At 41.1% G+C, this 20407-nt stretch overlaps 1 protein-coding gene across 1 annotated transcript in view; it reads left to right on the top strand.

The window, feature by feature from the left end:
* pkd2 (polycystic kidney disease 2) overlaps positions 1 to 14949 on the top strand; it is a 60231-nt gene extending 45282 nt beyond the window's left edge. The window contains exons 8-15 of the mRNA XM_063046954.1: positions 1029 to 1210; positions 1456 to 1576; positions 4830 to 4928; positions 6091 to 6212; positions 6300 to 6417; positions 7460 to 7623; positions 9050 to 9197; positions 10148 to 14949. Coding sequence (XP_062903024.1) covers positions 1029 to 1210; positions 1456 to 1576; positions 4830 to 4928; positions 6091 to 6212; positions 6300 to 6417; positions 7460 to 7623; positions 9050 to 9197; positions 10148 to 10375 — 1182 coding nt within the window. The 3' untranslated portion in view covers positions 10376 to 14949. The remainder of the gene's footprint in view (positions 1 to 1028; positions 1211 to 1455; positions 1577 to 4829; positions 4929 to 6090; positions 6213 to 6299; positions 6418 to 7459; positions 7624 to 9049; positions 9198 to 10147) is intronic.
* The last annotated feature ends 5458 nt before the right edge of the window (positions 14950 to 20407 follow it).

Below are 20407 nucleotides of genomic sequence, written 5' to 3'. Positions count from 1 at the left end.
TGTTACACTTACAGAAAAGGAGCAGTTCAGATAGACAATAAGATGCAAGGACCACAGGAGATAGATTGAGAAACCAGGAGTTCATCTTTATCATTATAAGAGATCTGTTCAAGAGTCTTAGAAGAGCGGATTAGAAACTGTTTTTGAGTCTGGTGGTGTGTGTTCTGAATATATTTTCTGCCCAGTGGAAGGAGGAAGAAAAGTGAATGATCGGGTTGGAGGGGGTCCTTGATTATACTGCTGCTTTCCTGAGGCAATGAGAAGTGTAGACTGATTCAGTGAAGGGGAAGCTGATTGTCGGATGGGCTGGGCTGTGTACAAACCTCTGCAGTTTGAGGTCTTGGGCAGAGCAATTATCATATGTTAACATAGCAGTTAGCATGACACTATTACAGCTTGGGGCATTGGAGTTTGAAGTTCAATTCTGGTGTTGTCTGTAAGGAGTTTGTATATTCTTTCTGTGATGTCATGGTGCTTCAGTTTTCAACCACAGTCCAAAGATGTATCAGTTAGTAGGTTAATCAGACATTGTAAATTGTCCTGTGATTAGCCTAGTGTTAAATAGATGGGTTGCTGGGTGGTGCCAGAAGGGCCTGTTCTGCGCTGGATCTCTATATAAAAGCTGTGATATACCCGGATTAGATAAAGGGATTTAATAAGGTATAGTGAGTCCAGAACAAGGGGCAGAGAGTTAAAGTTAGAGTCATTGTTGTTGTCAGCTGGCACTCTTTAGCACTAATGAATAATGAAAGGTTGTGATCTTCTCTCCAGAAATTCTTAATGGACTTTTTGTTGCACAAGGGTTAACTGTAATCATGGTTGGCAGAGGAGTTTAGCTGCAGATCAGCCATAATATGATGAAAGAGTAAAACAAGCTCTGTTTGACTGCCTCCATTTCTTGTCAGATGCCCTGTGTTAGTACTGTGAGATAACAAAGGCCAATGGCATTTAGGGATTTAAATACCCTATATAACAGTTAAATTGAAAAATGAAGTAGCTTTATTACATTGAAGCTTTTGTTTCCACAGATCTTCAAATTTATTAGCTTCAATAAAACCATGATCCAGTTGTCTTCTACCATGTCTCGCTGTGCCAAAGATATCATGGGTTTTGCCATCATGTTTTTTATTGTTTTCTTGGCTTATGCTCAGCTGGCGTACCTTGTCTTTGGTACACAGGTTGATGACTTCAGCACCTTCCATGCTTGCATGTAAGTCTCACTGGGTCCTTGGAGACCTCATGTTTTCCTCATTCTCTGCTCGACCTGTTTATATGTGTCTGCTTATTAACATATGACAGGGAGGAGTGGGTCTAATTCTCCAGAACTATTTGAATGTTGCTTAGATTAGTAGTGGCATTCTGGAGATCACAAATATCAGTATAGGTGGCAGAACTCTTGTTGGGAAACTGACAACGTGTTTTGTATTTAACACATTCCTTGTTTCTTTCTTACAGCTTTACTCAATTTCGCATCATTCTGGGAGATTTCGATTTTGCCAAAGTTGAGGAGGCAGACAGGATTCTGGGACCAGTTTATTTTGCTACTTTTGTCTTCTTTATTTTCTTTATTCTCTTGGTGAGTAGTCAAGCCTTGTATATTAAAAAAAAAGCAAAATGGAGACATGGTGTGTGAAAATGAAAGGACAGTTCCATTTTTTTTTTGTTACATGCACCACCATTTCAATATTTCTGCATGGGTATTCTTCACTGATGGAGGAGTGCCAGTGTGGCTGCTGATGAGTTAAGAAAATTCTATGTGCATCTAGTTTTATAGTACATTGATCCATCCAGATTTTACTTGGGCTGCAGTCTTATGACTTCGTCTGGAATGAGTTTAGTACTATTGTAAGTTGATTCATACATGATTTCAGCCTGAAGCTTCGGAACAGTTAAGATTAATCCATATAGTATAGAAACACTAAGTTTGCACCAACCATCACACTTCATTAAACTACCTATTTTCTCATCACATTCTCATCAATTCGCCCAGATTCTACCAGTCATCTGCATAATTATGAAAATTTATAGAGGCCAATCATCTTACCAGCTGCTCTTGGGTACTCAGATTTCAAATTTTGAAATAGTGATGAGGCAATATATTTCCCAGTAAGCCTAGTGTGCTTTAGCAGAAAAGCCACATGTGGTTGAATTCCAGGTCCTAGCCATCCTTGTCCTGGTTGGTCATGGGTTTGAGGAGTCCTTTTGTGAGAATGCATCGTGTATGCAGTGTGTAATACTGGTGAAAGAGAATGGGTGGTGGTTATAACATCACTAATGTGGTGAGGATATCATCAAGCATATTATAGAAACATAGAAAATAGGTGCAGGAGTAGGCCATTCAGCCCTTCGAACCTGCACCGCCATTTATTATGATCATGGCTGATCATCCAACTCAGAACCCCGCCCCAGCCTTCCCTCCATACCCCCTGACCCCTGTAGCCACAAGGGCCATATCTAACTCCCTCTTAAACATAGCCAATGAACTGGCCTCAACAGTTTCCTGTGGCAGAGAATTCCACAGATTCACCACTCTCTGTGTGAAGAAGGTTTTCCCTAATCTCGGTCCTAAAAGGCTTCCCCTCTATCCTCAAACTGTGATCCCTCGTTCTGGACTTCCCCAACATCGGGAACAATCTTCCTGCATCTAGCCTGTCCAATCCCTTTAGAATCTTATACGTTTCAATCAGATCCCCCCTCAATCTTCTAAATTCCAACGAGTACAAGCCCAGTTCATCCAGTCTTTCTTCATATGAAAGTCCTGCCATCCCAGGAATCAATCTGGTGAACCTTCTTTGTACTCCCTCTATGGCAAAGATGTCTTTCCTCAGATTAGGGGACCAAAACTGCACACAATACTCCAGGCCTTGTACAACTGCAGTAGTACCTCCCTGCTCCTGTACTCGAATCCTCTCCCTATAAATGCCAGCATACCATTTGCCTTTTTCACCGCCTGCTGTACCTGCATGCCCACTTTCAATGACTGGTGTATAATGACACCCAGGTCTCGTTGCACCTCCCCTTTTCCTAATCGGCCACCATTCAGGTAATAATCTGTTTTCCTATTTTTGCCACCAAAGTGGATAACTTCACATTTATCCACATTAAATTGCATCTGCCATGAGTTTGCTCACTCACCCAACCTATCCAAGTCACCCTGCATCCTCTTAGCATCCTCCTCACTGCTAACATTGCCACCCAGCTTCGTGTCATCCGCAAACTTGGAGATGCTGCATTTAATTCCCTCATCCAAGTCATTAATATATATTGTAAACAACTGGGGTCCCAGCACTGAGCCTTGCGGTACCCCACTAGTCACCGCCTGCCATTCTGAAAAGGTCCGGTTTATTCCCACTCTTTGCTTCCTGTCTGCTAACCAATTCTCCACCCACACCAATACCTTACCCCCAATACCGTGTGCTTTAAGTTTGCACACTAATCTCCTGTGTGGGACCTTGTCAAAAGCCTTTTGAAAATCCAAATATACCACATCCACTGGTTCTCCCCTATCCACTCTACTAGTTACATCCTCAAAAAATTCTATGAGATTCGTCAGACATGATTTTCCTTTCACAAATCCATGCTGACTTTGTCCGATCATTTCACCGCTTTCCAAATGTGCTGTTATCACATCCTTGATAACTGACTCCAGCAGTTTCCCCACCACCGACGTTAGGCTAACCGGTCTATAATTCCCCGGTTTCTCTCTCCCTCCTTTTTTAAAAAGTGGGGTTACATTAGCCACCCTCCAATCCTCAGGAACTAGTCCAGAATCTAACGAGTTTTGAAAAATTATCACTAATGCATCCACTATTTCTTGGGCTACTTCCTTAAGCACTCTAGGATGCAGACCATCTGGCCCTGGGGATTTATCTGCCTTCAATCCCTTCAATTTACCTAACACCACTTCCCTACTAACATGTATTTCACTCAGTTCCTCCATCTCACTGGACCGTCTGTCCCTTACTATTTCTGGAAGATTATTTATGTCCTCCTTAGTGAAGACAGAACCAAAGTAATTATTCAATTGGTCTGCCATGTCCTTGCTCCCCATAATCAATTCACCTGTTTCTGTCTGCAGGGGACCTACATTTGTCTTTACCAGTCTTTTCCTTTTTACATATGTATAAAAGCTTTTACAGTCTGTTTTTATGTTCCCCGCCAGTTTTCTCTCATAATCTTTTTTCACCTTCCTAATTAAGCCCTTTGCCCTCCTCTGCTGAACTCTGAATTTCTCCCAGTCCTCAGGTGAGCCACTTTCTCTGGCTAATTTGTATGCTACTTCTTTGGAATTGATACTATCCCTAATTTCTCTTGTCAGCCACGGGTGCACTACCTTCCTTGATTTATTCTTTTGCCAAACTGGGATGAACAATTGTTGTAGTTCATCCATGCAACCTTTAAATGCTTGCCATTGCATATCCACCGTCAATCCTTTAAGTGTCACCCAGTCTACATGTAGATTGAAGTCACCCATTATAACTGCTGTTCCTTTATTGCACACATTTCTAATTTCCTGTTTAATACCATCTCCGACCTCACTACTACTGTTAGGTGGCCTGTACACAACTCCCACCAGCGTCTTCTGCCCTTAGTGTTACGCAGCTCTACCCATATCGATTCCACATCTTCCCGGCTTATGTCCTTCCTTTCTATTGCGTTAATCTCTTCTTTAACCAGCAACGCCACCCCACCTCCCCTTCCTTCATGTCTATCCCTCCTGAATATTGAATATCCCTGAACGTTGAGCTCCCATGTAAGGTATCTGCTAGCATTTTGTAAACTGTTTTTCCTGGGAGTGTTTTTCACTTGAGTTCTGCTTGCCCAACCAGAACATGTTTTTGGCTATCATTAACGACACCTACTCTGAAGTGAAAGCTGACATGGCCCAGCAGAGGAATGAGATGGAGCTTACTGACCTTATTAAGAAGGTATTTGATTTTGCATCATTCCAACCTTGACGTGTTGTTCAAAGTTTTGCTTAAGTCTCAGGTTCTGCATAGCATATGTTGTAATTTAGTTTGTGGTTTGCTGTTAAGAATGTCATCTAACCAGAGGTTGCTTAGATTTACAATCCAACCCATGATATATGGAATCCTCTCACAACAGTGATCCTTTGCAGTTTTAAATATTTGCTGTGGTCCATTTTGGTGCAGAAGACCTTAGGCAGAAGATGTAATTGAATTGCCAATGGGCCTTCCATATGGAAGGCAACAGGCATTCTGCTGGAGGAATTCAACATCATAGAATCCAGCATCTCTTATGACTCTGTTTCATACGGAAGGGTTTTGGTCAGTGACAGCAAGAGCACCTCCTAGACTGTGTCATTGAGGTAGACTGCTGAAAACGCCACTCTATTCCATTCCTTATTGCTGATCTTCAGCCTTGCAATTTACTTTGGTCCAATTTCATCCCAGCTGTTGGTAGAGATTCCCAGATTAAAGGTTATTTTCATTTAATTTTTCCAAAGAACTCTATTTTATTATTTGTGTTCTTTATTTCCATTTCATGTTTATTCAGGCTTTTGGTATCTCTTCGATGCTTTCAGCAACTTAAAATATCAGAAATAAGTGATTTATGTTTACCCAATCATTCTTTGTAGTATTGTGCAGGACAAGTGCAGATGTGTTGTTGTTGATTGTTTCCTCCTGAAAATCTAATCTGAAATCAGAGGTGACTCATTCTTATTGCTACATTTAGCTTGTATCATTTGTGGCATCTTTGCTGCAGGTTAGTCCAGACCCACACTTGTAACTCTCTGGTCATGAATGTGATATCTTTCTTCATTCAGTCATGCTTTTATTTTATCTTAGTATTCGGATTTTCCTTACTGAAAAGGAGCAATTAATTTATAAACCATCTCCTCAAAATTAGTAGAATTATTTGCAAGGTATTTCAGGAAAAGCCAAAGTATATCCTGAAATAGGTGAGAGATTTTACATTGAATGCCGGTAACTGTTCTGAAATCCAGAGGTCTAACTGGCATATTTGAGAGTCAAAGCCTCACATATGAATGTTCAATCTGAAGTTCTTGATGGGTAACTTGCTCTGGTTAGTAAGAACTCACCAGCTGCAAACTTCCCCCTTAACTAGGGTTATAGCAAGGCCATGCTGAAACTCCGACTGCGGAAGACAACTGTCAATGACATCACGGAGACTCCACGACAAGCTGGAGGAAAAATAAATTTTGATGAATTACGACAAGATTTGAAAGGGTCAGTAAAGCTTTTCCAGATGTTGCAGAATGTTCTTTAATTGATATATATGGATTTCAATACTTTGACTTTGTCCTTTCTTTTTAGGAGGGGTCACACAGATGCTGAGATAGAAGCAATCTTTGCCAAATACGATCAGGATGGGGAACAGGAGCTGACAGAACATGAACATCAACAAATGAGGGACGATTTGGAGAAGGAGAGAGTGAGTTAGCCACATGATTGGGCTCATTTATATTGGTTCAAGTGTACTTCAAGTCTATTTGATTTGTAGAGTATAATTCAGTGAAATCTTACTTTAGATGATGGATTACATATTACTTGTTTTCAAAAGAGTCTCTTGACTAATATGAAATGAAATATTAACCAATGTCAAGCAGGTGTAGCTTGCAATTAGTTAACCAACCATGCTTAAAGTGTCACAGAATGTTACTTCTGAATGAGAAATAATATCAAAATATTACAAATAGATTTTTAGTTTATATTTAAGTATTTAAAACATCTGTGATACAAAAGTGGATACTTGAACTTGAATATTTAATGAAATGACATTTTTAATACAAGGTCACATAAAGCATCATTCAAAAGAATAGATGAGTTGGCTGTGAATTGACTTGGTAAGCTGTGAATTTGTCTTTGATCGTAGCAGTGTTATTGGGTTAATGGACCCATGAGTTGTTTTGTCATAAGTACATTCAAAGATTTCCCACATTAAGTCTCTGAGATGAGAAAAGCTATTTTGGGTGTTGGCCTATTCATTTTACCTTCCTGTTCAGTCAAGTAGCATGATTCTGCGGTCCGGCAACTTTGTTGTTCTGCACAGATTTTGAATAGAGAGCAGGCCCTTAATTCTGTGAAGTTGGTACTTGAGGAGTAGGTCTCACTAACGGGTGCTATGGGCCTTCTCTGGTTGTCTCAGACTTTGAGTCTATGGACTCGCTTTCGTTCTGAATGCTGTTGGTTGTTTTTATTGTTTGCCCAGTTTGTGTTTTTTTTTCCTCTCTCTGCACATTGGGTGTTCGTTGGTCTTTTTTTTAGTGGATTCTTTCGGGTTTCTTGTTTTGTGGCTGCCTGTAAGGAAATGAATCTCAAGGTTGTAATAATAAATGTACTTTGAACTGTGAAGCATCTGTTGCTACTTTTGTGTTTTATGTGGGGGAAGAAGAGTATGTGCGGTTTGAGTTCTGCCTCTGATGGAAAATATACATAAATTAAAAGTTCATATTTTAAATCCTCTGGTTTTAAAGGACGATTTGGACCTGGACAGAAGCTCACTTCCTCGATCGACCAGTGGCCGAAGCTTCCCGCGGAGCATGGATGATTCCGAGGAAGAGGACGATGAAGACAGTGGTCATAGTTCGAGAAGAAGAGGGAGCAGTTCCACAGGGGTGTCCTACGAAGAGTTTCAAGTGTAAGAATTCAGATTGGAGGACCATTACATCCTTTACTCCAGAAGGTCACACATGGCAGATGTAACTCAATGCAGATGATAGAGATCTGATTCTTTTCGGTAGGAAGAATGAGTAGAGATAATATTGGCTAAAGATTGCAATTTATAGTGCAGAATTACAAACCCAATGATCCAAGAAAAGTTCTCTTTGAGGAAATGCAACTATTTAATTATTTAAAAAAAATACTTAACCTTGGATTAAGTAATAGAGACATGGGAGTACAAAAACAGGGAGATATTTGCTGATAAAATTAGAAAATGCAGGGAAAAAACCATTGGAACCACCTAAACTGCAGATTAGGCCTCTTCCTATGTCTTGATGAAGGGCTCGGCTCAAAACAATGATTGTTTATTCCTCTCCATAGATGCTGCCTGACCTGCTGAGTTCCTCCAGCATTTTGTGTGTGCGTGTGTGTTGTTTAAGATTAGGTCTCTTTTAGTGTATTGTATCCACTCTTGGTGATCCCACTTGTAGTGGGAATGAAAGGGCCTTGACAAGGAAGCGAGGGAATATGATAGAATGGTAACGGGGATCTTCAGGAATGCTGAGAGACTGGAGATTTGAGATTATTTTTCTTAAACCAGCAATGGTTAACAGGAGATTTAATGGAAGTAGTCATACTTCCTACTTGAAATGGATAAGGAGAAACTGTTTCATGGACTAAGTGGTTAGTAACTGTAGGGGATATATTGAAGGTAAACAACAAAGGAACCAGAAGTAGAAGGAGATTTTCTTTAGTGAGGAATTGCGTTGTGGAATATTCTAAATGGTTGGTGTAAGCAGACACTGTAATTTTAAAACAGTAAGTGAATGCTCGAAGAGCAAAGTGGTCGTGTCTTCTAACACTGATTCGCAGTAGAGTCATTTCTACTTGCCCCATTACCTGGCTTGCAAAGTACAAACTTGTTCTCTGTGAGGGTCTCTTGTTAGCCCAGCACTGTAATTTTCTTACCCATTGCCAATCTCATCAATTAACTCCCAGTGTTCACAGTGATTGAAGCAGAGGTGGGCAACATCAATCTTCGCCTTGTTTGAAGAGTATGACGTTGGTTGTTTCAGCTTCTACAGTGAGCCCTTATCAAAGCAGGTACACTTACCAGTGGGCAACTTAGTGCTGAAGAGTTCTATCTCATGAAAGAGTACAGTCAGCTTTTGAGAATGCAGTTCCTTACCTGAACCTGTGACACTTGTGTTTACCAAATACAATAAAAATATTCTTGGAATTCAAAATCTCTGCCAGAAATATTTGACCAAGTAGTTTAATAAATTATTCACTGCTATTCAATAGAGGCTATGTAAATCTGTAAGCAGTAACTGTATAATTAAACATGTATAGTTAATTTTAAAGCTATATTTCTAATTGTGTCTTGTTTCTTTGATGCTTAGCCTTGTGAGGCGTGTGGATCGAATGGAGCATTCCATTGGGAGCATCGTGTCAAAAATTGATGCGGTGATTGTGAAGTTGGAAGCCATGGAGAGAGCCAAGCTGAAAAGGAGGGACGTACTGGGCAGGTTGCTGGATGGTGTTACAGAGGTGAGCCCATCTGAATTATTGATGGATTTTATCAACATTAACAGAGCTCTTGATCATGTTTTTTTAAAAAATTGGTCCTTTGTTTTCATTTCTGCTCCCAGTCCTAAATCCCTAAAGAAAAATAAAGATTTTCAATTTGAACTACATCAGCTGTACTGATTTTTTTTCAGTAAGTCAGTTGTTGTCTGGATAAGGAAAAAATATGGTTTTTAAGTGTAATTTGGCTTTTTTTTGGTGTTTCTACAAATGATCACTTTGCACTATGGGCAGCAGGAAACTATTTAATCTGGTGAAGATCAGGAATAAGGAGAGAAGCCTTGAAGTGAGAGGCTGTTTCGAGGTGATGTTTGGAAGTGAATGTACAAACAGAAAAAAAATTTACCCCTGCCCTCACTCCACCAAGAAAATCTTGAATCTGCCAGAACTAGGATTATTAGATAAGTGTTATAAGTGGACAAATTTAGAGTATGTTCTCAGTATTATTTATTATTTTTTTTATTTGCACAGATTGTTTTCTTTTGCACATCGGTTGTTTGTCAGTCTTTGTAGTTTTTCATTGAATCTATTGTATTTCTTTCTTCTATGCATTTCTGCAAAACGAATCTGTTTAGTATCAGTCAAGCATCTGCAGATTTTCTTGTTTTTACTCAGTTTATTATATGTTTAGTATAAATTTGCTTTGAACTTTGAGAGTGCTTCAGGGTTGAATGACAATCTCCTGCTACCTGTTCTTCGTATGTTTAATTTTTCTTTAATTAATGCATGCCTGCCTCCACCTCTAGCCCTTAGCTGACAGCTATAAACTCTCAGAATCTGATACCTTAGACCTGCATCAACTCCAGATTTTCAGCCTGATCCCAGAAGATGAATCACAAAGAGCAGTTACTGTTCATAAACTTTAAATGAAGCTTCCAATATGTGATGTGAGTAAACGATCCTTTGTCCCACAGGACGAGCGCCTGGGTCGGGACAATGACATTCACAGAGAGCAGATGGAGCGCTTGGTACGAGAGGAGCTGGAACGCTGGGAATCTGATGAAACGGTGTCACAGCTGAGTCATCACCTTGGGACGCCGCTGGGAATTAATGGGCGTTCTCGGTCCCGCAGTTCTCGCCCATCTTCGTCTCAGTCTACCGATGGTTTGGATGCTGGGGGCCTTGGAGGCAGCCACGTTTAGCTTATGTATCCTGGAACTGATGATGTCCGTATCCAGGGATATACATAGTCATGTTAGTTTGACATTGCATCAGTATTTACACATCTGATTAATCACACACAACACTTTGGGATGGATTGTATAGCCATGAAATCGTTGATTTTTATGAACTATCTATAGCATGTATTTCATCAAGAAGTTTAGAGAAAGTTGAACACCATTGTTTTAATGCACCCCACCCTTGTTTGGTGAAACTCCCAGTAAATTGGGAAAGAGCCTGGTTTTGAGCTTATTTGGAGATTACAATTAGGCAATGAGATACAATGAATAAAGAACAATAGACAGTTTACCTTGAGGTTTTTCACAGCGTTAAATAAAATGGGGAAAAACAGATCACCTATCTAATCCCTCTTATGATGGGAATTGGTAAAGTCTTGGCTTTGATGTTTTCAGTGAGTATTGGAGTTGGTCTGAATTGAGGTTCACTAAATGCACATCAACTTCCTTCCTGCCCAAGCTTGTGGCTAAAAGAAGCAAATACCTTTGTAAGTTCTATTTAAAAAGACATTATCAGATCTTTATGATTCCTCTTGGCCCCCATCATTGAACTGTTTAAAATGGCAATATTTTGATTGTATCCATGAGTGGCCTCAACAAATTCTTTTCTGATGACTGTCAATAGTGACTGAATCTAACGATCTTTTAGCGAAGATTTTACTAAATATTCTCAATATATTGGCTTCATGTTATTGGGCTGCTGCCTGTCAATTGATTTTAATTTATTAATGTCATCAGATTTTGGAAGGAGGACCATCCACCTGTTCTAATGAGGCAGTACCTATATAATTGGCTAATGGCTATGGCCCACAATATGTTCATTTTTGTTATTGCATTTTCTGAGGAAGATGAGTGATAACCTGCTGGTGTGCTGGTTTTTTTTTTCCTTTCCATGTACTCTACTATCTCCCTTAGGAGGATGTGATGTTTTAGAACACCATGTTATGGTTTTCAAAAATTTTTTTTTAACTCATTTCTCTTCAGACCCCTTTTAACTGATTGATGATGATGGATTGTGAATTTGGTATGGAGGAAAGGTCAAAGCTAGAAAAGTACAACACAGAAACAGGCCCTTCAGCCCATCTAGTCCATGCTGAACCATTTAAACTGCCTACTTCCATTGACCTGCACCAGGACCATAGCCCTCAATATCCCTACTATCCATGTACCTACCCAGGCTTCACTTAAACACTGAAATCGAGCTGGCGTGCACCACTTGTGCTGGCAGATCGTTCCACACTCCCATGACCCTCTGAGTGAAGAAGTTTCCCCTCGTGTTCCTTTAAACGTTTCACCTTCCATCCTTAACCCATGACCTCTGGTTGTAGTCCCACCCAACCACAGTGGAGAAAGCCTGCTTTCATTTATTCTATCAATAACCCTCATAATTTTGTATACCTCTATCAAATCCCCCCTCAGACTTCTATGTTCTAAGGAATAAATCCTAACCTATTCAATCTTTCCTTATAACTCAGATCCTCTAAACCCAGCAAAATCCTTGTGAATTTTCTCTGTGTACTCTTTCAACCTTGTTTCAACCTGTGGACAGGCAACCAAAACTGCACACAATATTCCAAATTAGGCCTCACCAACATCTTGTACAACTTCAGCATAACACCCCATCCTGTATTTAGTACTTTTGATTTATGAAGGCCATTGTACCAGAAGCTTTCTTTATGAACAAGTTGGGCCTTTATTCTTTGGAACATAGAAGGTTGAGGGGGGACTTGATAGAGGTATTTAAAATTTGGAGGGGGATAGATAGAGTTGACGTGGATAGGGTTTTTCCATTGAGAGTGGGGGAGATTCAAACAAGAGGACATGAGTTGAGAGTTAAAGGGCAAAAGTTTAGGGGTAACATGAGGGGGAACTTCTTTACTCAGAGAGTGGTAGCTGTTTGGAACAAGCTTCCAGCAGAAGTGGTTGAGGCAGGTTCGATGTTGTCGTTTAAAGTTAAATTGGATAGATATATGGACAGGAAAAGAATGGAGGGTTATGGGCTGAGTGCAGGTTGGTGGGACTAGGTGAGAGTAAGAGTTCGGCATGGACTAGGAGGGCGAGATGGCCTGTTTCCATGCTGTAATTGTTATATGGTTATATGGACATGGAAGTGATGATGTTGGGGATGATTCCTAACCGGAGCTACCAGCCCCATCACCATGACTTCCGAAAGTGCCTCCAGTGGAATTTGTTAAACAAAGTTGATTTTTTACCCAAAAGCTTTTTCATAATTTTCTTCATGAGGCAGCAATGAGAGACCTAAGTCTATGTGAGAGCTGAGCATCCTGATAAATGGGATTGTTGCTAACAGTACTACATCTCTATCACTTATATCTTTCACTTTCAATTGAGGACTGTGAAGCTGCCCACAGAACAAGAGTGTAATAATGTTTGGAAGGGGCAGGATTTTGTCTGCATCACAGAAACTGACCACTTGGCCCATGTGGCCTGTACTGTTGCTCCATAAGAGTCTACTCCCAATTCCATTACTGCATTCTTCCTTGGAATCTATATAGGCGCAGTTAACTGGTTGTAGTCTTCAAGTCTTGGTTATCGGTTCACATGCTTGAATCAAAAAGATGTAGAAAACTTTGATCTAATGTAGTAAAAATGATTTAAGTACTGTAGGTAGATGCAGTGAGCAGCAAAGATGTGGTGGACTGGAGGACATGACTCTGTTTAATGAACAATGGGAATGTTTTGTAGTTTTGAGTACCCATTTTTAAGAATGGAAAAGCAATGGACAAAGGTACAGTTTAGGATGAGGTGACTATTACACACTTGGTTAACTGAGTTGACAGTCTGACTCTATAAATGGTTAACACTGTTACATTTGATCCATGAGAAATCATTGGAAGGAATTAAGGTACATTATGGTTGAACCCTGGTATTTTCTACTCAAACTCATTGCTGAAACTCACTAAAAAGAAATAGTTAAAAAATTATTTTGCATGATATAGGTAGTAAGTGGATATTGAGTACATTGGATACATTTGGGTATACTGTGTGGAGGAGCTGTGCTAAACAAAGACATGAAGGAGTTCAATGCCTTGTATCTATTCTTTAATGTCACAAGCTATAATTGGACAAAAACCTGGCCTTGCTGTGAGCAAAAAGTCCTGAATGCTTCCAGTGAGTTTGCTCCTCTGAAGCACAATAATGAGATCATGCCTGTGTTGAATGTAGGTTGTACACAATTACAGCCCAAGAACCTCTCAAAGCCACTTTCCATCAGTGCCTTAATCACATCCTAAAAACAAAATGAGGTGCTTGACACTCACAGGTCAGTACCATGGTCAAGATAACAATGCTATATTGTTATTCTGAAATTTTGGAAATGACTATGTTTGCACAATGAGAGCATTTGGTTTGTCAAATTTACCTAGAGCAACAGGATTTTCAAGTAACCTGTGCTGTTATTAACAATCTAAATCTTATTTCAACATAATTGCTTTTTGCACAGTTGCATTTCCAAATATAGAATGAAAGTGCCTTTGCCAAATAATGCAACAAATAGTTTTTGTTTTTACTTAATCATGTATATTTTCCTCGTAGTTTAGATTTGACATTACTTGCATAATGTTAAATAAGAATTCACGTACCTATTAATGCATCACCATTTTTATGAACCAAACAGATTTTATTAAAGTGATGTGTAGGAATTTTAACAAACTTCATTTTGAAGTGCATAATTTCATGGGGTATCCATGCTGTATCTTGACGCTGTGCGTACCAATGCATAAAGTCTAGTTTGTAGAATTGATTTTATATTTTTTCTTAATCTCAAATGAACTATCTAGCTTTAATTACTATTTTTGTTTTATGTAACCATGTACACTTTGTTTACAAATGTTGTAACAGAATTACAGTTGATGATAAATCTTGTCTTCCATTGTTTGGGGTTTTTTTTGTAGTTTGTAGCATGTTGTATTTGAGCACTTTAATAAACTATATCTTCTCTGCAGATCTACTCATCTTCCTGTAATTTTCAACATCCAGGAAGAAATAAAATATTTTGGGATGTTAAACCCAGGGAGTTAAATCTCGGGGCCATTGTTGAGTTCCCCTATAAATGGGAATTGAGGTATTGAAAAATTTGAATAACAAGCACAGGGCTGGAAAGCTCCTCTTCCTCTGTAACAGAGGAAGAGGTTAGGATGCAACAAGATGGGAGTTAGATTGGCTCTATGTATTTTGTCATTTGAGGATGATAGCTGATTGATCAGCTCTTAGGTTACAATTTCAAAATTCTGAATAGTGCCAATTTGAATTGTTGGGGGGGGGTCAGTTCTGATGCTGTCTATAAAGAGTTTTGTACATTCTCCCTGTGACTGTGTGGGTTTCCTCCAGGTTTTTTGGTTTCCTCCCGCATTTCAAAGTTGTATGGGGTTAGAGTGAGTTAGTTGTGGGCATGCTATTTTGCCACGGAAAGCATGGAGGCACTTGTGGGCTGTACCCAGCACATCCTCAGACTACGTTGGACGTTGACACAAACAACACATTTTACTCTTTGTTTTGATGTACTGTACATGTGACCAATAAAGCTAATATTTATTAATCTTCAATCTTTCTTGAAGTGCAGTTTGCAATGTATGAAGATTTGGGTGTTAATTTGATGGTGCTTTGTACAAAGTTTTCATGTTTAATCACCTGATATAGTACTTTCTGTGCATACTGCTGGGTTGGTTGGAATAAGGGCACTAGGTCAGGCAGCATCGATGGAGGCAAGTAAATAGTTCAGATGGTTCAGTTATTGAGATCAATCAAAATAGAGGTCAATTTCTGATATCAGAACTGGGGGATTATATTAATTACTAACTGTTTGTGAATATGGCAGAGAATGTAGGACATGGCTCTGAACCACTTTGAACAGAGACAGAACCTTTAGCCCATCAAGTCTGTACTGGCCATCACCCACACATTTACAAACCCCATTTCCAGAAAAGTTGGGATAGAAACATAGAAAATAGGTGCAGGAGTAGGCCATTCGGCCCTTCGAGCCTGCACCGCCATTTATTATGATCATGGCTGATCATCCAACTCAGAACCCCGCCCCAGCCTTCCCTCCATACCCCCTGACCGCCGTAGCCACAAGGGCCATATCTAACTCCCTCTTAAATATAGCCAATGAACTGGCCTCAACAGTTTCCTGTGGCAGAGAATTCCGCAGATTCACCACTCTCTGTGTGAAGAAGTTTTTCCTAATCTCAGTCCTAAAAGGCTTCCCCTCTATCCTCAAACGGTGGCCCCTCGCTCTGGACTTCCCCAACATCGGGAACAATCTTCCTGCATCTAGCCTGTCCAATCCCTTTAGGATCTTATACGTTTCAATCAGATCCCCCCTCAATCTTCTAAATTCCAACGAGTACAAGCCCAGTTCATCCAGTCTTTCTTCATATGAAAGTCCTGCCATCCCAGGAATCAATCTGGTGAACCTTCTTTGTACTCCCTCTATGGCAAAGATGTCTTTCCTCAGATTAGGGGACCAAAACTGCACACAATACTCCAGGTGTGGTCTCACCAAGGCCTTGTACAACTGCAGTAGTACCTCCCTGCTCCTGTACTCGAATCCTCTTGCTATAAATGCCAGCATACCATTCGCCTTTTTCACCGCCTGCTGTACCTGCATACCCACTTTCAATGACTGGTGTATAATGACACCCAGGTCTCATTGCACCTCCCCTTTTCCTAATCGGCCACCATTCAGATAATAATCTGTTTTCCTATTTTTGCCACCAAAGTGGATAACTTCACATTTATCCACATTAAATTGCATCTGCCATGAATTTGCCCACTCACCTAACCTATCCAAGTCACCCTGCATCCTCTTAGCATCCTCCTCACAGCTAACACTGCCACCCAGCTTCGTGTCATCCGCAAACTTGGAGATGCTGCATTTAATTCCCTCATCCAAGTCATTAATATATATTGTAAACAACTGGGGTCCCAGCACTGAGCCTTGCGGTACCCCACTAGTCACCGCCTGCCATTCTGAAAAGGTCCCGTTTATTCCCACTCTTTGCTTCCTGTCTGCTAACCAATTCTCCACCCACACCAATACCTTACCCCCAATACCGTGTGCTTTAAGTTTGCACACTAATCTCCTGTGTGGGACCTTGTCAAAAGCCTTTTGAAAATCCAAATATACCACATCCACTGGTTCTCCCCTATCCACTCTACTAGTTACATCCTCAAAAAATTCTATGAGATTCGTCAGACATGATTTTCCTTTCACAAATCCATGCTGACTTTGTCCGATCATTTCACCGCTTTCCAAAGGTGCTGTTATCACATCCTTGATAACTGACTCCAGCAGTTTCCCCACCACCAACGTTAGGCTAACCGGTCTATAATTCCCCGGTTTCTCTCTCCCTCCTTTTTTAAAAAGTGGGGTTACATTAGCCACCCTCCAATCCTCAGGAACTAGCCCAGAATCTAACGAGTTTTGAAAAATTATCACTAATGCATCCACTATTTCTTGGGCTACTTCCTTAAGCACTCTAGGATGCAGACCATCTGGCCCTGAGGATTTATCTGCCTTCAATCCCTTCAATTTACCTAACACCACTTCCCTACTAACATGTATTTTGCTCAGTTCCTCCATCTCACTGGACCGTCTGTCCCTTACTATTTCTGGAAGATTATTTATGTCCTCCTTAGTGAAGACAGAACCAAAGTAATTATTCAATTGGTCTGCCATGTCCTTGCTCCCCATAATCAATTCACCTGTTTCTGTCTGCAGGGGACCTACATTTGTCTTTACCAGTCTTTTCCTTTTTACATATCTATAAAAGCTTTTACAGTCGGTTTTTATGTTCCCTGCCAGTGTTCCCTCTTCCTAATTAACCCCTTTGTCCTCCTCTGCTGAACTCTGAATTTCTCCCAGTCCTCAGGTGAGCCACTTTCTCTGGCTAATTTGTATGCTTCTTCTTTGGAATTGATACTATCCCCAATTTCTCTTGTCAGCCACGGGTGCACTACCTTCCTTGATTTATTCTTTTGCCAAACTGGGATGAACAATTGTTGTAGTTCATCCATGCAACCTTTAAATGCTTGCCATTACATATCCACCGTCAATCCTTTAAGTGTCATTTGCCAGTCTATCTTAGCTAATTCACGTCTCATACCTTCAAAGTTACCCCTCTTTAATTTCAGAACCTTTGTTTCTGAATTAACTATGTCACTCTCCATCTTAATGAAGAATTCCACCATATTATGGTCACTCTTACCCAAGGGGCCTCTCACGACAAGATTGCTAATTAACCCTTCCTCATTGCTCAAAACCCAGTCCAGAATAGCCTGCTCTCTAGTTGGTTCCTCGACATGTTGGTTCAAAAAACCATCCCGCATACATTCCAAGAAATCCTCTTCCTCAGCACCTTTACCAATTTGGTTCACCCAATCTACATGTAGATTGAAGTCACCCATTATAACTGCTGTTCCTTTATTGCACACATTTCTAATTTCCTGTTTAATACCATCTCCGACCTCACTACTACTGTTAGGTGGCCTGTACACAACTCCCACCAGCGTCTTCTGCCCCTTAGTGTTACGCAGCTCTACCCATATCGATTCCACATCTTCCCGGCTTATGTCCTTCCTTTCTATTGCATTAATCTCTTCTTTAACCAGCAATGCCACCCCACCTCCCCTTCCTTCACGTCTATAACTCCTGAATATTGAATATCCCTGAATGTTGAGCTCCCATCCCTGGTCACCCTGGAGCCATGTCTCTGTGATCCCAACTATATCATAATCATTAATAACAATCTGTACTTTCAATTCATCCACCTTATTACGAATGCTCCTTGCATTGACACACAAAGCCTTCAGGCGCTCTTTTACAACTCTCTTAGCCCTTATACAATTATGTTGAAAAGTGGCCCTTTTTAATGCTTGCCCTGGATTTGTCAGCCTGCCACTTTTACTTTTCTCCTTAGTACATTTTGCTTCTACCCTCACTTTACACCCCTCTGTCTGGATGATGATGGTTCCTTTCAGTCAGTTAGTGGGGTGGTACCCCACTCCTCAGAAAGAAACAACGTGTGCATGGATGGATTTTAGGTGAGTAGGGGTTGCACAGGTCCAGACCACCCTTGCGACATCCCTTCCCGGATCCAGCGGCATGGTGGGGTCCAAGACGGCTGGGGGAAGTTCTGTTGCAGTGAATGGCCAGACCAAGCTTCGATGCAAGGGATGCCCTTTCCGCGCTTCACGGCACGTGTTTACTAGATGGCCGTTGACCCTACGAGAGAGTTCATTCGCCCTTTGACAGGTCTTGTTTTTCATCCTGCAGGGTGTCTAGCCACCCTCCTCACCAGGCAAGCCTGGTGGGGGAGCTGGTTTGGTCGCTGACCACCCGACTATGCCACAGGTAGTCCTGGGTTACATGGTACCAGTAGCACTCAGACGAGTGGGCCAAGAGTGCATCTTAACTTACAAAAGTTTGATAACAGTGGAATAGAAGCTGATTTGGGAGGGGTGTGGGAAGAGAGAACATCTGGGGTGGTTAGGGCCTTTGATTGTACTGGCTGTTTTAGTGAGGCAGGGAGAAGTATCATCAGAGTCTATAGGAGGAGCCTGGTTCCTGTGATGTTCTGAACTGTGTTCACCATTCTCTTTCATATGCAGAGCAGTTGTCATACCTGGCCATTATGCATCCAAATAGAATACTTTCTATAGTGCATCAATAAAAATTGTAAGAGTCAACAGGCACATGCCAAATTTCTTTAGCCTCCTGAGGAAGTAGAGGTGTTCATGAGTTTTCTTGGTCATGTATTCAATGTGGTTGGACCAGAAGCGCTAAACCATTGCTGTAGACAAGAGCATATGCGCTGTCTCCCGACTCAAGGAACTCGCCAGGCCAGGCAACGTTTGTGGAGGAAATGTCGTGGCCCTTCATTTGGACTGAAAGAGTAGGGGTGAGAAGGTGATAGCCAACATAAAGAGTTGAAGGGGAGGGATGGTGGATCTAAGTTTGGAAGGGTTGATTGAATTTTAATAGATGTAGGAAAAGTATAGATAGTGATAGAGGCTGGGGGAGATTGATAGGTGGAGGTAACAAAACGGCTGCAGATAAAGGAAGGTGGGGGAGGGAACCAAATAAGGGAGGTGGGGAGGGCAGATGGGGACAGTAGAAGAAGTATGTGTGTGATGGATAAATGGAGTGGGGGGGGTGCGTTGAGTGTGCAGTAAGGTGGTGTGTGGAAAGAAGGGGATGTGGGAGAAGACCTGGAGAGATCACAAGGAAAGAGAAAGGGCTAGAGGATGAACAATTTACCTGGAATTGGAGAATTCAATATTCGTGCCATTAGCTGTAGACTACGCTGGTGGAATATGAAATGCTGTTCTTGTTTGTGTTTGGCCCCATCTGGCAGATGATGGGAACGGGGAGGAGAATTAAGATAGCTAGCAACTGGGAGTACTAGATGGCTATAGACAGTGCAGGTGCTTGGTAAAGCTATCACCCAGTCTGGGCTTGGTCTTATTGACATTGAAGAGACCCTTGAGTGGAAGATCTGAACAGCTTCTTTACAACCCTCTCCACCTCTGCTGCTATTACAGCTTGGAGCATTCTGAAGTTCAGAGTTCAATTCCATGTAAGGAGTCTCTGTGGAATGTGTGGGTTTCCTGGGTCTCCATTTAACCTACCACAGTCCAAAGGCATACTGGATAGGTTAATTGGTTGTTGTAAATTGTCCCATGCCTAGGTTAGGATTAATCAGGTTTGTAGAATTGCTGGGGTGGTGTGGCTCGAGGGGTCAGAAGAGCATACTCCACAATGTATGGCTAATTTTTAAAAAAATTATGTACTACATACTGCAAGCAGCAGAGGTCCCAGTACTAATCCTTGTGGAACATCACTGATCACACACCTCCAGTCAGAATAACACCTCTCCAACACCACCACCCTCTGTCTTCTATGGCCAAGGCAATTTTGAATCTGCCAAGTCTCAATGAGGATTATCCTACCATGTGGGAGCTTTCTGAAGGCTT

Source organism: Mobula hypostoma, chromosome 4, assembly GCF_963921235.1.
Source record: "Mobula hypostoma chromosome 4, sMobHyp1.1, whole genome shotgun sequence".
NCBI classification, from domain to species: domain Eukaryota; kingdom Metazoa; phylum Chordata; class Chondrichthyes; order Myliobatiformes; family Myliobatidae; genus Mobula; species Mobula hypostoma.
Note: the sequence above shows the minus strand (reverse complement) of the source record. Positions and strands in the feature narration are given on the sequence as shown.